Raw genomic sequence first — 16,325 nt, 5'->3', positions numbered from 1 at the left:
CATTAATTTCCACCTTTTTTATTTTAACACCATTGTTATTAATTCATTCATTCATTCATTTTTCTTATACTTTCTAATAATTTCTAATACTTGTTTTATGCTTTTTATATCTAGGATTGTTCTTTATTATTTTCAATTTATTTTATACTTGTACTTGTTTTATGCTTTTTATATCTAGGATTGTTCTTTATTATTTTTAATTTACTTTATTATTATACCTGTTTTATATTTATTATACTTGTTTTATGCTTTTTATATCTTTGTTTTGATTGTTTTTATCATTATTTATTGATGTTTTATTGTTTCTCTTATTATTATCATTCTTATTATTATTATTAACCCCACCCTCCTATATCCCAGTGGTAATAAGCCTCTTTTATAGGTGTGTTTTCTATTCCCATAGAAGGAGATGAGTATACTCTGCATTAGTGGTCCAAGACACACAATGAGAGAAAAAGTAGAGCACACACACATCCAAAAAAGGCTATTTTTCAGGTGCAGGACAGTAATAAAGAAGAAGAAAACCTATGCTAATTAGGATTCTCTCTCTCTCTCTCTCTCTCTCTCTCTCTCTCTCTCTCTCTCTCTCTGTCTTTTATAGTAAAGGAAAATGAGCTCACAGGGACAGACAGATCCCCCTCCCTACCTCGTCCCAGGTAAAGCCAAACACACACACACACACACACACTTCTGTCTTGTTTTCTCATTGTCGTCTCTTCCTCCTCTCCCCCCTCTATCCCTCCCTCTTTCTCCTCTTTTGTATCCTCTGTTTTTCTTCTCCATCGCCATGCCTAACTGTATTCCCTGTCTCTCTCTGAGGTCCAGTAGAGGGTCAGGGTGGAGGAGTGGCGGTTTACAACGTCCACAGCCCCTTCACCCCTCCCACCATGCAGGGTAGCCTCTCCGCCACTCATGGCACACAAGGTAAAGTCCACTTCCACCTGAGTTACACCTTCCTCACACCTTACTGGCTATGCAGTGAAAAACACTTCCTAATCCCCTTATAAACAGGAAGTTTATTGTAGTGCAGTGTTAGTATACCTCTTCAAAGCTAAAAATAGGACAGTATGCTTTTATTTTACGTTCGTCGTACTTGCAGAAAGTCCACTTGAGAGTTGTGTTGTTAGGCTTATACTTTAAATTCTACTTAAACTTGCTGAATACTTGTTTACACTTTTGCAAAAATAGTATACTTCAGCTCATGCGTATATTAAAAGTAAAAAAAAATACACATCTAGTTGTTTTTTTTATAAGGATTCTACATGTAAAAACCTTAGTTCCTGACTATGCATGTAAAAACTTTAGCAACATATGCATACTAAACATCATACTATAAAAAAATCTTAGTGACACTTGATTACATATATATACATATAAAGTATATATATATATGTACAGTGTGATTATGTATGTAACAACTTTATTACACTTCATACCTATTGTATTACACTAACTGAATATGTAAAAACTGTATTTACACTTCTTTTTTACTCATGTAAAAACCTCAGTTACACTTCCTGGTTACTCATGTAAAAACCTTAGTTACGCTTCCTGGTTACTCATGTAAAAACCTTAGTCTTCTGGTTACTCATGTAAAAACCTCAGTTACACTTCCTGGTTACTCATGTAAAAACCTTAGTCTTCTGGTTACTCATGTAAAAACCTCAGTTACACTTCCTGGTTACTCATGTAAAAACCTTAGTCTTCTGGTTACTCATGTAAAAACCTTAGTTACACTTCTTGGTTACTCATGTAAAAACCTTAGTTACGCTTCCTGGTTACTCATGTCAAAAGGGTAGTTTCATTTCTCTCCCTCCTCCCTCCCCTCAGTGTACACCAGCGGAGGCGGGGCAGTAGGTTCGGGCCTGGACCAAGGAGACGGCAAAAGCAGGTTTGTGAGCTACGACACGGACCTGGGCCGGACCCCCGGCATGACCACCTGCACCTCCTGCCAGCAGCAGGTCATGACCGACGTCACCTACAAAGCTGGAACCTACGCCTGGCTGATGTGCCTACTCTTCATCTGCTGCGGGTGAGCGAGTGAGGAGAGACAGAGACGAAGGGGACATGGGAACATTTTTTCAAATGTTTTACATAGGCCTAATGACAATATTTGTTTCACGTGTGGAAACTTAATTTCACATGCAAAGACACAATTCACAGGTGAAAGTGTAATTTTCACATTGGACATGGGACATTTCACATGTCCACATATGAAAACCAAAGGAGATAAGAAAAGAGACAGAGGAGAGTTGTGATGAGGGGATTAAAGAGAGAGAAGGAGAGAGTATTGGAGGAATGAAAGAGGTCATTTGAATACATGTTTTGTAGCAACATGTCTAAAATGACAATAATGTTAAGTGATGACAACATAGACACCAAAATTATCCATGTGTCCCTAGTAGATCATTCACTCCAGTGCTCCATGCTAACTCTTCAGCATACACTATGTTGAGTGATAGTAGCTCCATGCTAACGCTTTAGCATACACTATGTCGAGTGATAGTAGCTCCATGCTAACGCTTTAGCATACACTATGTCGAGTGATAGTAACTCCATGCTAACGCTTTAGCATACACTATGTCGAGTGATAGTAGCTCCATGCTAACACTTTAGCATACACCATGTCGAGTGATAGTAGGCGACTAGCATTATCTCAACAGTGAGACAATGAGAACTGGTAGCAGCTCTAAACTAGCCTAAATGTTAAGTCATTTAAAATGGCATGCATCTAAGTATTTGGTTAGTAAAATTTACAGTGTTTTGAGCTAGCAGGGACTACTTTCCCACTTTCCATAGAAAGTGGTGGGCGATGGGAGACCCTGACATCTAAAATCACTTTTGAGTAATTGCTGAAATAGTTCCAAAGAGTTAATAACATTTAATTTTTTAAAACGAATGAATCTACAGGCCATATAATGAAAAACACTAACAACTTTTTCTTACTAAAAAGTCTGTCTCCTTATTTTGAATAATGCTAGTTGCATACTATCGCTCAACATTGTGTATGCTAAAGCGTTAGCATGGAGCCTACTGTCACTCAACATAGTGTATGCTAAAGCGTTAGCATGGAGCCTAAGTCACTCAACATAGCGTATGCTAAAGCGTTAGCATGGAGTACCTGCCTGAATGATCTACTGGGGACACATGGATGGTTTTGGCGTCTATGTTCTCATCACTTAACAGGTAAGTTGACCAACAGGCCAATCTGCCAAAAACTTGTATTCATTCCTACAAGAGTGTACAGTGTTAAAGACAAGGGAAGGGAAAGAGTGGAGAGGAGACCTTGCATTTTGCTGTCTGACACTGACTCTGTGTGTGTGTGTGTGTGTGTGTGTGTGTGTGTCCCTCTCCAGGTTAGTCCTGTGCTGCTGCCTGATTCCGTTCTTCCTTAAAAACTTCAAGGACGCGTACCACACGTGCCCCCGCTGCAAGAGGATCCTGCACGTCGACAAGAAGCGCTGCTGCTCATGAGGGACATGAAGCCGGACATGGACCCATAGAAATGAGAGCTCCTGCTGCCGCTCTCTGTGTTTGGATTGCCCGGGAACTGTCACGTTTCCTCAATCTCACACTCGTTAGATATCTACTGAGCGAGGTCAAGGGAAATGTTATGAAATTTATGGAGAAAAGTGGCATTTTTTTCGGGATACAGTCCAAACTTATTTCTATGGATGAGCCATTGCAAAAAAAAAGCCTGGGCAAAATCATACTTGAATGCGTTTCATATTCTATCATATCATTTGCAATACAGACTGGGAGCGTTTGTTTGTCATGCGCTCACTTCTGAAGCGAAATCAAACGCACCCCATGCACTTTTAGGAAGCCATCTTCAAATATATTTTTGTCCAGGTCAGGCAGACAAACCTCCTCTATTATCCTACTCAGAAGCTTTAAATCATGATGTTACAATGAAGGCTTGTACATAGACTTTGTCAAATATCTTTTTTTTTTTATATATATATATATATATATATCTCAAAGGATAGTTAATCTGAAATTTCAAAATGAAATCACTCTGCCTTGAACATCACACAAGGAAAGAATTCAATTTGAAATGGACAAACTATCCATTTGAAAGATGGATCGCCATATGCTTTATGAATATAACATTGCAAATTCAGTGAACAAGAGAGTGCAGACATTTTTACAATGCTGCAATATCTGTAGAATTTATTGAATTAAAAAAATATATAATTTAATATTAAATGTATTCCTTTTACCCGGGTTAAAGTTCAGAAGAAAGCTGGTCCAATGTACAGCAGTAGCTTACAATGCACATGCAATACAGTCTCATTGGGGTGTATGAATTTTGTTCATATTTGATCATTAGAATCTTTCTCTCGTGTCATGTGAAAGAAACAAGCATATTAAGTCATTACAATGCAAATAGAAATTTAGTAATAGTAGTATATAGTATAATAGTAGTAGTAATAGTTTAATATATGATTTCACTGGCCATCACCCTGTGACATTATGTGCCCCCACAGAGGTGTGTGTGTGTGTGTGTGTATGTGTGTGTGTGTTCACCACTGACATTTGGGCTTTTTTTTATTTTTTACAACTTAAACTGATAATTCGGCAGTCAGTGCTGAAGTTTGACACCAGCCATACCAAAGCCAAGAAGTAAGAATATCGATCAATTTTTGAGAAGAGGGTGACGCCACTATTCATGTTTACCAAGAGTGTTCCATAAATCGAGCACATGCCAAGTTGTTCAAATATTTTTCACCATTTTCAAATATCTATTTTTGCCCGTGTCTCATACCTCATGTCTGTTTTAGCAAAAATAACTCATTTCTGCTCTGTAGTTGAAGCCTGGTGAACAAAACAGATTGTCTACTTCTCAATACTAAGATGATGTGTAATTGCATGCAACCAGTGGATTTGTTCAAATTTACCAAAGCAGAGGGAGAGCAGGCAAAACGTTCTTCCTTTAAAATTAGGCTTCTGTTATTTACTATTATTGACTATTTTATAACATTATTTCTCTAATAAAACTAGACTATATATACACTGAAGCTACTCGGATGTGATTCTTTTGTTTTTCTACCGACCAGCTTACCTCATATTAAAGTTAAGTTAGTTTCCACAAAGTGTATAAATCTGTGGTCTTGTGTAGCTCAATGGAGGCTTTGCAGTTGTGTCACTAATCTCCAAGCAGCCACGGCTGTCATAGAGGTTCAGTGGAGAACTAGCACAGCACAGATAACAGTTAAATATAAAACTGAACAGGAAAAAGAGAGATATTTGAGTGAGACTGTTGTGGTGTGGGTGTAGATCCATTCAGTAACATTATAAGTGAACAGTCTGATATGGTTGATTAGTTTCCAAATTTAAATTACTGTGGCACAGTAGGGGAGGTCGGGGATGATTGTAAAGTACCCACATTCGTCTACTACAAATAGCAGTCATTTCAACCTCTATTATAATATCACAGACTTCATGAATTGATGTCAAATACAAGGAGTTCCATTGTTACAACCAACCCCAACACCAGGGTAAGTTGTGAAACTAGCTGGGGTAAGTTGTAAAAACAAGAGGAAAGAAGCAAAAATTTTGCCCACACTATACAATTTGCAATTTACATTACGATACGATACGATACATGATATGATATGTTACATTACATTACCTTACATTACGTTACGTTACGTACGATATGATACAATACATTACGATACATTACGTTAAGTTATGTTACGTTACGTTACGTTACGTTACGTTACGTTACGTTACGTTACGATACGATATGATACATTACGATACATTATGTTAAGTTATGTTACATTACGTTATGTTATGTTGCGATACGATATGATACATTACGATACATTATGTTAAGTTATGTTACGTTACGTTACGCTACGCTATGCTACGCTACGTTACAATACGCTATATTACGTTATGTTACGATACGTTGCGATAGGATACGATGCTATGCATTACGATACGTTTTTATTACGTTTGCATTACGTTTTTATTCTCTTAGCTCTTTAATGAACTTTATTTTTCTTGGTCTTTTATTTGAATTTTATCCTTTTCATTTTGTCTCGATGCTTTTAATGTTTTATGTAAAGCACTTTGAATTGCCCTGTTGCTGAAATGTGCTATATAAATAAACTTGCCTTGCCTTGCCTAGGATACGATATGTGGTATGGGGTTTGCGCTACAATAAAACTGCGATACAATGTAATACATAAAAGTTCAATGACAACAAAGTTTATTTCCTTTGCCAAGATAATCCATCCACCTGACCGGTGTGGCATATCAAGATGCTGATTAAACAGCATGATTATTGCACAGGTGTGCCTTGGGCTGGTCACAATAAAAGGCCACTCTAAAATGTGCAGTTTTATCACACAACACAATGCCACAGATGTCGCAAGTTTTGGCTGCAGGAATGTCCACCAGAGCTCATGTTGCAGCATGATAATGCACGGCCCCATGCTGAAAGGATCTGTGCACAATTCCTGGAAGCTGAAAACATCCCAGTTCTTCACGGCCTGCATACTCACCAGACATGTCACCCATTGAGCATGTTTGTGATGCTCTGGATAAGTGTGTACGACAGCGTGTTCCACTTCCTGCCGATATCCAGCAACTTGGCACAGCCAGTGAAGAGGAGTGGAGCAACATGCCACAGGCCACAATCAACAACCTGATCAACTCTATGTGAAGGAGATGTGTCGCACTGCATGAGGCAAATGGTGGTCACACCAGATACTGACTGGTTTTCAAAAAATGCATATCTGTAGCCCTAGTCATGTGAGATCCATAGTTCAGTGCCTAATAAATGTCAATAAATTCAAGATAAAACTGCACGTTTTAGAGTGGCCTTTTATTGTGAGCAGCCCAAGGCACACCTGTGCAATAATCATACTGTTTAATCAGCATCTTGATATGCCACACCTGTCAGGTGGATGGATTAGGATTAGGGTTAAGGGTTAGGGTTGAATCTTGGCAAAGGAGAAGTGCTCACTGACACGGATTTAAACAAATTTGTGAACAAAATTTGAGAGCAATAAGCCTTTTGTGTGCATAGAAAAAGTCTTAGATCTTTTATTTCAACTCATGAAAAATGGGAGCAAAACCAAAAGTGTTGCGTTTATATTTTTGTTCAGTGTAATTTGGATGGAGAGCTTGTGAATTTGTGATGGCCAAGCCGCCTCGTTTGTTTAAGTTATTTACTTAACTGACAGATTCACGTCAGAATTAAGAGTGGAGCGTATATGAACGATATAAACAAGGGGGTCAATATGACAGGGAAAGTAACTGGTGGTAAAAGTGATACTTTTTTTTTTATTCGATTTTGAATTGAAGGTATCACTCCATATATAAAACCCCAACATACACGTGTTCATATAGTGAGAAGCATTACCCCCCCCCCCCCCCCCACCCCCAAGCCATTAAGCCTCCAGGCCATTTGATTTACCGGGGCCATCAATTCCCACAAGTCCAGTGTCAGCCTGTCCATAATGGTGAGACGGAGGATGGAGAGAATGATTGGTGGAGGGATGATGGGAGGTGGGAGGAGATGATACAGCACAATGTGAAACACACACACACACACACACACACACACACACACACTGACAGACACCAAACACCCTGTTGTTGAGGGCTTCGCATGCTTTAAACGAGGAGTGAAATGTAAGCATTAGCCACTCGGGATGTTTGTATTCATATGCAGAATAGATAACAGTGATGGAGCTAAAGCAAATCAAACTTTATTTATATAGTGCATCGTTCAATGTGCTTTACATAATAGAGGAACAAAGTGCAAGTGGGAGAAGGTAGAAGAAAGAAGATAATGAAATATATGAGAAAAGGTAATGGAGAAGAAAAATAAACAGGAACATAATAATAATCGGGCTATGGAGAAGTGAGAACACTGGAGAACGACAACTGTAAAGAGAGACACACACACACAAACACACATAGAGAATATTGCTAATTGAAAACAGAAAAACACATTTTTATTCAAACCAGTCTCACCAAAATCTCTTAAGTCATCAGAACTGGGTGCGGTCCCATCAGAATTTGTATCCAGGGGCCGAGGTCTACTCCACTGATATGAATGAGATTATTATAAGGTGAAAGAATGACATCAAAAAGAGTCATGACAGGAAGTCCGATCCCAATCTCTTAAAACAGAAAAAATGGTTTTCAGAGATGAATTGAGTGCATTTGTTGAGGAAAAAGTCAAACGCTCTGGGGAAAAAGCAGGATAGTTTCCAAGATCTGGCAACCCAATACTGAGTACATAACGAAACTTTAATGGAAAGCCATGATATAAAAGCAATGCATCTGCTGAGAAACCTCTTTTCTTTTCTTCTTTTTTCCCTGGAAATTGGTTTATTTGTTTCTTTATTATTTGTCAGTGATATGTTAGATTTGAAAAAGAATATAGTCACACCGTTCAGTTCAGTATCTAAGAGTTTCTCTCCATCATGAAAAAAAAGTGACACCCACCATATGAAGAAAGTGACAGCTGCCATTAGAAAATGATTGATAGCACAACATTAAAATGTGTCACTTTTGGAAGGATAGCAGTGGCACGTTTGTCATATCCAGCCCATTAAGACATAATTGAGAGAGAAATGATCATTAGCGCATGAATTTAAGTAATCAGAACCACAGATGTTAGTTGTGGAATCCTAATTGACAGTCACTCTATGTGCTATTAGTAGTCAATCCGAAGTATTGGGAGTGTGAAAGCCATATCACCTGGAACGATATATCGAAATTCAATATATCGCGATACAAAAATGTGACGTGATACGTTATCATGGGGCAGAAAAATGAATGGTGATATCAGCTCCATTTTATTCTACTGTAGTAATCACAAATGAGACGCTTGACCATCACAGTTTCACAAGCTCTCCATCCAAATTATATTGTTTACACTTTGTAATGACATTTTTACATTGTTTACATTCTAGCAGCCAATGCCACCGCTAGACAGATGTGTCTCAGAAATAAACAGAATTCTGCACAGTCACACTTTGTTGTCATTGAACTTCTATTTATTACATCGTATTGTGGTTGTATTGAATCATATTGTGAGCTGATTCAATAGATAAGAGTATCTCTGTGCCGTTTTTAACTTGGAGTGTACACCTTTGGATAATGTTTAGAATGCATCTCCCATTTGAAAGCTTAAAATTTGTTGTTTGTAGTTTCAAGGAATCCATTACTTAAAAGTTAATTTGCTTTCATTTTGAATTCAAAATACAAACATGGTCCTCCAGTCAGTCTCCTGCGTAAATGTATTTTCAGATAGTCAACAAGGGGAAAACACTGAAAACCAACAGTCGAGCCTATAGTTGTTTCGTGTGTGTGAAGGGAAGAGAGAGAGACCTGGATGCGGCACTTTGTTTTTCAAACCCGTAGGAACTTTTTACCGAGACGAAAAGGAAAAGGAAAAGGAAGATTCACCCTTCACCTGGAAGATTCAGGTTCAAGCCCCCCCCCCCATGTTGGAAAGCATCCGCCCTGCTGAAGTGTCCTGGACCCCCTACCAGCTGTAGGGACCTGACCTTTGACCTCGCTGTGGAGGGGAGCAAGTAAAAAGAGAATTTCTCGACAGGAATTAAAAAAAAAAAAAAAGCCTGAATTTTAAGGTTTAGATCGCTCCAAAGTTTTAAGAAACATTTCCAGCAAAAATAGAAAGCAATACACAAAGGATATAGAGTGGTAGCTGTTATGTGCTTTGTCCTGGTCCTACTAGGTTTGAGTCTAGTCTACTTGTATGGACAAGCAGCGGAGTAGTGCTTTTTGTTTTTATAGAAAATTTTATTCAACATACATTTTCCAGCAAAAAGGCAATATACAGGAATAGTTGTCGTACACTGCTGCTACACTGAGGATTTTAAACTGGAAAAGATCAAATTAAGGTGTGATTCTGCAGGTCATCTTTGTACTGCACTTTTTAACAAGACAAAACCAATGCAATTAGTTTTGAGAAGAGAGAGAGAGAAAAAAAAAAAAAACTCGAAATGTAACGGAAGAAAAAAAAAAACGAAAAATCTTCAATGGAAAGTCAGGAACTCAAAAAAAAAAATAAAAACCTACACACAAGGAATATGAACACCTGGCTCCTTCTGTACCCAACAACAAAGGCGTGTGTTTTCTCTTAAATTTTACACGTTCATATTTTTTTTTTTTTTTAAATATACAATTCTTAAATGTTGTTCTTTATAGAGCCAACTATGCGCTATAAGGGGGAGCATTCCTTCTGTGCTTTTAAAAAAGAAAAGAGAAACAAAACCCAGAAAGAGGAAGAAAAAAAAAAAAAGGGCTTAAAGTGTTTTCTTACAATGCTGGTTTTGTCTCTACACGATCCTCAAACCAGTGGGGCTCTAAGTGTCTGCAGCTCCTACCAAGCACAGCGCAGTTACCGCTCCCGACCACCCGGGGGCGACGGTTACCATCGAGACGGAGCGAGAGAGGGAGGGAGAAGAGAGGAGGGGGGAGAGGTGTGTGTGAGTGTGTGTGTGTGTGTGTATATTTGAGGGGTGGGGAGGGTATACAAGGACAGAAGGTGAGGAGGAATGACTGAGGGAGATGGTAACCCAAAAAAAAAAACATAAGGGAAGGAAAAAAAAAGAAAGAAAAATAAGCGGATGTGGGGTTTCTTAAAAAAAAAGAAAAGAAGTGACGGAGCAACTCCAAAAAAAAAACAAAAAAAAAAAACCACAACCGAAGTTTACATTTGCCAGTCCGGAGCAATGTAAAACTTTCTGACATTTAAGTGCCGACGTGCAAGATGAAGTACAGACAAAATTTCATCCTTATTTATTTTTTTTTTTCCCATTTATTTTTTTAAACAGATGCTGTGGAGTTTTTTTCTTTTTGTATCTTATTATACAAGATTTGCAGAAAAAGACAAAAAAAAAAAAAAAAAAAAAAAAAAAAAAAAAAAAAAGATTTCATCTTTCCTCCGACCAAACTAAAGTGAGAAAGAATTGTGTGTAAACATGGAAATATTTTTTTTGTTGTTTTTTTTTTGTTGTTTTTTTTTGACTAGTTGCGCTAAAGGGGGGCGGGAGCAGAAAATAGAAGAACCACATTGAGGGCAACTAGCGAGCCTCGGCCGTCCGCACCGCTTTTTTTTTTTTAAAAGAGAGGGGGTGGAGGGGGGCAGGTCGGGGGGGATGGGGTGGGGGGGGGGTCCATCAGTTCGCAGCTCCTTTGAAAATTCTCCTGCATGATGACCAGCGACTTCGCCCTCCCTCTCTCTCTCTTTCTTTCTCCGTCAGTCAGTCCTCGCCGACATCCCTCCATCAAACTCCACACAGCAGCATGACGCCTCTTGCCGTAACAACTCTTTTATTTAAAAACAAACCCAGAGGGAAAAAAAAAAAAAAAAGCATATCTGAGGTGGGGTAGGGGGGGGAAGAAGGAAAAAAAAAATTGAAGTCTAGAAGTTCATATATATATATATATATATTTATACTGTGTCCCACTTCCTCTCCCCTCCCCGTTTTTATTTTATGTTAAAATCCAATTTCATTTTCTCCCACTTCCAGACCGGGGGGGGGGGGGGGGAAGAAAAAAAAAAAAAAGAAGAAAATAGGCAGTCAACAGTTAGAGAAGCCAGAAAAAAAAAACCTCAAAAAGAGAGAGAGAAAAAAAAAAAACAGTTGGGAGGTGGTTGGTGCAGTTTGTTTTTGTGGGTGAAGGTTAAGCCGTCAGCTGCAGTGAGATCCATATCGCTGAAGATTCGGGATACATAGTGCCGGTGTTGAGCTGTAGAGGTGTCCAGGCGGGGTGTTAAAAGTGATGAACACACACACACACACACGCACACGCACGCGCACGCACACACCAGCACGCACGCTCGCACTCCCTCACACACACACACACACACACGTACACACACGGTTGGTTACAGTCTGTGGTTATGGTGCGTTAAGTAGGTAGGGAGGAAGGAGGAGGAGGAGGCAGAGGAAGAGGAGGAGGAGGAGGGGGAGGAGGAGGAGGAGGAGGAAGGGCGGGCTGCTTTAGTTGTGGATCTTGATTGCTTTCTCCAGGTAGGTGTAGCGACCTCTCTTTGGAGCTTTGTTGAAGTGGTCCAACCCTAGCCAGGGGCGCGGGTGGGACATGTTACCTGCAGAGGGGGGGAGAGAGAGAAAGAGAGGGAGAGAGGTAGGGAAGGAGGGAGAGAGAGAGAGGGGGGGAGGGAGGGAAGGCAGGGAGGATAAGGGGAAAAGAAAGTAAAAAAAAAAAAAAGGGCGTGAGAGGGCAATTACACGTTAATAATCTGAGTTCCTATTAAAATGTATTGCTCTGACACAGCGAGAAAGTATTAGCAGCAATAGCAATAGCAGTGATAGTAGTAATGCCAGAGGCAGTGGCAGTAACAGTGCACAAGCAGTGCAGTAGTAGGGAAAAGTATATAAATAGCAGCAGTAACAGCAGTGGTAAAAACACCAGCATTAGTAGCATTATGAGTAGCAGTGGTAATAGCACTAGCATTAGCAGTAGTAGCAGGAAGTGTAGCATTGGTAGTGCAGTAGTAGCACTAGGAGTAGTATTAGTAGTAGTAGAAGCAGTAATAGTAGCAGTAGTACTAGCAGTGGTAGTGGTAACAGTGGTAATAGCACTAGCATTAGCAGTAGTAAGTGTAACGGTGACAGTGATACTAGCAGTAGCAGTAGTAACACTAGCATTGGTAACGGCACTAGCATTAGTACTAGTAACAGTAGCAGTAGGATCAGTGGTAACAGCATTAGCATTAGCAGTAGTAGAAGTGGCAACAGCACTAGCAGTGGTAACAGTAGCAGCCGTAACATTAGCAGTTAGCAGTAACCATAACAGTAGCAGTGGTTATAGCAGTAACACTAGCAGCAGTAATACCTGGCTGTGGCTCAAAGTCCTTCAGGTTGACCTCATACTCGTCTTCAGTGATGTACTGATGCCGGCCCATCATCACAATCGCAAATTTGAACTGGGAACACAAAACACACATGGTAGACATGATTCTAGGTTACTTACAGACCAGCAGGGTCCAGAATTACCACTCACCAAGCGCCATATGCTAGTAAAATGTATCTCTGGCGGATAGATAAAATAAAGACACCTGCCACACTGGCTGTTAACTTTTTCATACGGTAACATTTGAATCCCTCCGTTATATTGAATTCTGTTGCACTTCATGATGAATTACAAACCTGACCCATTGTATAAATGAGTGTGCAAGTTTTAAATGAACACACAGTACTTGATTCTATATATGAAATAGCACTGAAAACTGGTAGGGTGACATATTCTATGAAAAATGTACATTAATTACTTTGGCTGGTAAACACTATTCCTGATGGGTACATTTTTTTTAGCAGATGAAGGTCTCTGGGCAGCTCCCTACAGAAGGTACTGGAGCACACGGATAGTTTCAAATTGTATTTATTGATTATTAAAGACTAATGTCTTGATGTCTTCAGAGTCAAACGGTATTGGTGCTGGGAAAGTTGAAATAGCCTGCCTATCCCATGGAGCAAGCATTTCATAGGCTGTAGAAGGTGGGAGGGGAACTTGACCAATCCCATGATTCCACAGTTGCAATTTGCAACTGTGGAATTCTACTGAACTGTGTAGATCCAATAGGCCCAATACCTAGTAGCCTGCTGACCATATCTCCTCCACTTGGGAAGGGATTGATATTTTTCAATTCCCCAGAATTTCAGTGACACGGGGGGAGCCATGGTTTACATTGACATAATGTCATGCAATTGCATAGTCCATATTGTTATTGCAAACTGCAGCCTTGTGTCCAGCAATTCTGACATTTGGGGGCCGTTTTGTTTGGCCTACATCTGCCATACTACAGGGGCATTTCAAAAGATAAATGTGTGGTGCTGCAATTAATGAATGGATTAATGGATGAGGAAAGTGTTTGGTGTCAGAGGAGTTTGAGCAATCAGCCCAGTGACCACATCGATAAAAGCCTGCTGGTGGGTTAGACAGCTGTAGTGGCTGTACTGTATTCATCATACTGCACACTTTATTCATTCAGGTTCATTTTTTAGTCCATCGGCCCTAAGTAGGCGATCCAAAGACTTACATTTCAGACACTACAGACCATTATACAGTCCACTAGAATAAATTGGTGTTGCCACTGGTGCATGATGGTATACCTTTTCAAACTCTTTCTCCTGGATGTCCAGCATGGTCTGGATCCTCCTCATCACCTCCCGGAACGACTCGCCCTGCAGGAAGGAAGGAAGGGAAGAAAAGCACGAGAGGATAAAGGAAAAGACAAAGGAAGGAAGGAATCAGAACCAGACAAACGCAGAAGACACAGCTGAATATAAGATGATGCTCTCTCTCTCTCTCTCTCTCTCTCTCTCTCACACAAACCTGTCTGATCTTGAGCAGGAAGGGGATCCCGAAGGTGCCGAAGACTTCCTTGTGGAAGTGAGCGACAGGGATTAGCATCTCACTGTCCTTGTCCAAGTCCACCTGGTCCACTGGAATCTCCTAGGTGTGGGGAGGAGATAGGAAAAGAGAGAGGGATAGAGAGACGGAGAAACGGAAACACGGAGGGAGAGATGCAGAGGAGGAGAAAGATTTACAGAGAGGAGAAAGATTTACAGAGGTTAAGTCAAAGTATCAAATCCATGTCAAAGTATCTGCTTTTTTTTTTAAACATACATGTGATAGAAACAAGGTAAGATAAAGGCAGAGAAAGGGTTGAGAGTATTCCTGTCCAGCCAGGACAGTCAGTCAAGAAAAAAAGTAATAACAGGTTACTTCTAATATAGGGGAAAGAAGTGATGATTCCAACATGAATAGTAGGAGTAGTACTGCTCACTTTCATCAAGATGTACCCATAATACTGTGTGAGTCTGAGTTTGTGCAAACGCTGTTCTCATAACTCAGTTATTCTGAGTTATAATGTTTACATGTGATCACTTGAATTACCGGGTAAAGAGCGAACTATGCCTTTAAACATAGCCAGTGAATGTCAGCTCCAAAATTAACCTGCCACTTCAACAATTTAACCAGCCAAGTTTACCTTTCAAATAACAAAAACCCTCCAAAAGACGGTTGGTTACCTGCCCGACTTCTCAAGGTAGAGACGAGAAAAGAAAAGCATAACCGATTTCAAAGAAGAGAAAAATTAAAAGAAAGAGAGAGGGAGCAGGAGCACACACACACACACACACACACACACACACGCGCGTACCTCTATTCTGAAGGTGCGGCTGGCAGCCGGAGATAAACATTCTAGCAGCTCGTCCTCCTGGTGCACCCCGATGATTTTATAGCTTACTATCTCTAACAGCCTGAGGGGGAGAGAAGAAGAGTGGGGAGAGAAGTGAGGGAGTGGGGACGGCGGAAGAGGGGAGGGGGCAGATGAAAGAAAACGGGAAGAGGTAAGGAGGGAGTGGGGGAGAGGGGGGGGGGGGCGAGAGAGGGGAAAGAGGGGCAGAGAGGGAGAGAGAGAGGGCAGACAGAGGGTGGAGGGGCGCAGAGGGAAGGAGGATTAATACAGAACTTTATTTCTATAGCAGTTTTTCAAAAACAGTTTACAGAGCGTGAATAGACGCAGAAAAACTGGATTACATACAAATTAGTCGACAGAAAGTGTGTTAATAAATAAAAACAAAAAAATACATTGTTGAGTTGTGACAGAAAGCATGGGTTTTAAGAAGTGATTAAGCTCCTTGCTGCACTGTATACAGGCCCTAACAGACCTGCCGGCTCTGCTTTAGCCTCGAGTCTAGACCAAGGAGCTGTCAGCAGTGCCTCGGGCCAGAGGACCTCGGGGTTAAAAGGTTTAGAAGCAATCAGTAAAATGTTCAGATCGATTCTAAACCTAACAGGCAAGCAGCGGAGGAGGCCAGCACTGGGCTGACACGGGGCTCGGTTTGGCACAGGACGAGCTTTGCGGCAGCGGTGAAGGGAGACGGACGACAACACGAGCAACTCCTGTGTGACTTCATCGAATACTGAGGGACACACAGAGGGAGTTCATTCCAGAACAGGAGGTTAGAGGAGCGGGGTTTGTGGCTGGAAGGACACCGGGCGCTCGGTTAACCTTCCTCGGATCGATCCAATTAAACAAAAATGTAAAAAAAAAAAAAAAAACATCAATTTTGAGATTCACCTGTAAAGGCATCACCCAACATTTCAAAAGCAGCTATATTCCATCCTCAAATTTGACTATTTTTTGTTAGATTGCTTGACACGAGTTTGCACTCAAAAACTGATGTTTTTATTAATACACTGAAATCTTTTCTGGAATATATGGATGAAAACATTCCTGCAATATTGACCAGAGCATTTGTATAGAGGATAAGTTGATAAGACGCAAC

At 40.3% G+C, this 16,325-nt stretch overlaps 2 protein-coding genes across 3 annotated transcripts; one reads left to right on the top strand and one right to left on the bottom strand.

Annotated features, from left to right (window-relative positions):
* The first annotated feature begins 572 nt into the window (after positions 1-572).
* Positions 573-5,016, top strand: litafd (LITAF domain containing). 2 transcript variants are annotated; one of them, XM_071513705.1, is made up of 4 exons: positions 573-656; positions 826-924; positions 1,831-2,032; positions 3,357-5,016. In XM_071513705.1, the coding sequence occupies exons 1-4, from the start codon at positions 611-613 to the stop codon at positions 3,472-3,474; spliced, it is 465 nt and encodes a 154-aa protein (XP_071369806.1). In that variant the 5' UTR covers positions 573-610; the 3' UTR covers positions 3,475-5,016. The 2 variants fall into 2 exon arrangements, with proteins under 2 accessions (XP_071369806.1, XP_071369805.1); XM_071513704.1 differs by having other exon boundaries at positions 585-656; positions 820-924.
* A 6,548-nt stretch (positions 5,017-11,564) lies between these two features.
* On the bottom strand, positions 11,565-15,959 carry LOC139639579 (ubiquitin carboxyl-terminal hydrolase 7-like; the record flags this gene model as incomplete). Its single annotated transcript, XM_071513703.1, has 6 exons — positions 11,565-12,115; positions 12,865-12,955; positions 14,142-14,213; positions 14,365-14,484; positions 15,194-15,293; positions 15,827-15,959. Coding segments are annotated over 6 exons (623 nt in total), but the record flags the coding sequence as incomplete, so codon positions are not given.
* Between the last annotated feature and the right edge of the window lie 366 nt (positions 15,960-16,325).

This window comes from Centroberyx affinis, unplaced genomic scaffold, assembly GCF_046629955.1.
Source record: "Centroberyx affinis isolate AG114_WGS23_722 - 3 ecotype Tasmania unplaced genomic scaffold, CSIRO-AGI_Caff_v1 ptg007432l_1, whole genome shotgun sequence".
NCBI classification, from domain to species: Eukaryota; Metazoa; Chordata; class Actinopteri; order Beryciformes; family Berycidae; genus Centroberyx; species Centroberyx affinis.
The sequence above is the reverse complement of the archived record's forward strand: the minus strand, read 5'-3'. Positions and strand labels throughout refer to the sequence as shown.

What these genes read in the sequence shown, in the direction of transcription:
- litafd (XM_071513704.1), top strand. Translation starts at nt 611, where the DNA reads ATGAGCTCACAGGGACAGACAGATCCCCCTCCCTACCTCGTCCCAG. An exon ending in CCCTCCCTACCTCGTCCCAG is followed by an intron (nt 657 to 819) that starts GTAAAGCCAAAC and finishes TCTCTCTCTGAG; the next exon opens with GTCCAGTAGAGGGTCAGGGT. An exon ending in CTACTCTTCATCTGCTGCGG is followed by an intron (nt 2,033 to 3,356) that starts GTGAGCGAGTGA and finishes GTCCCTCTCCAG; the next exon opens with GTTAGTCCTGTGCTGCTGCC.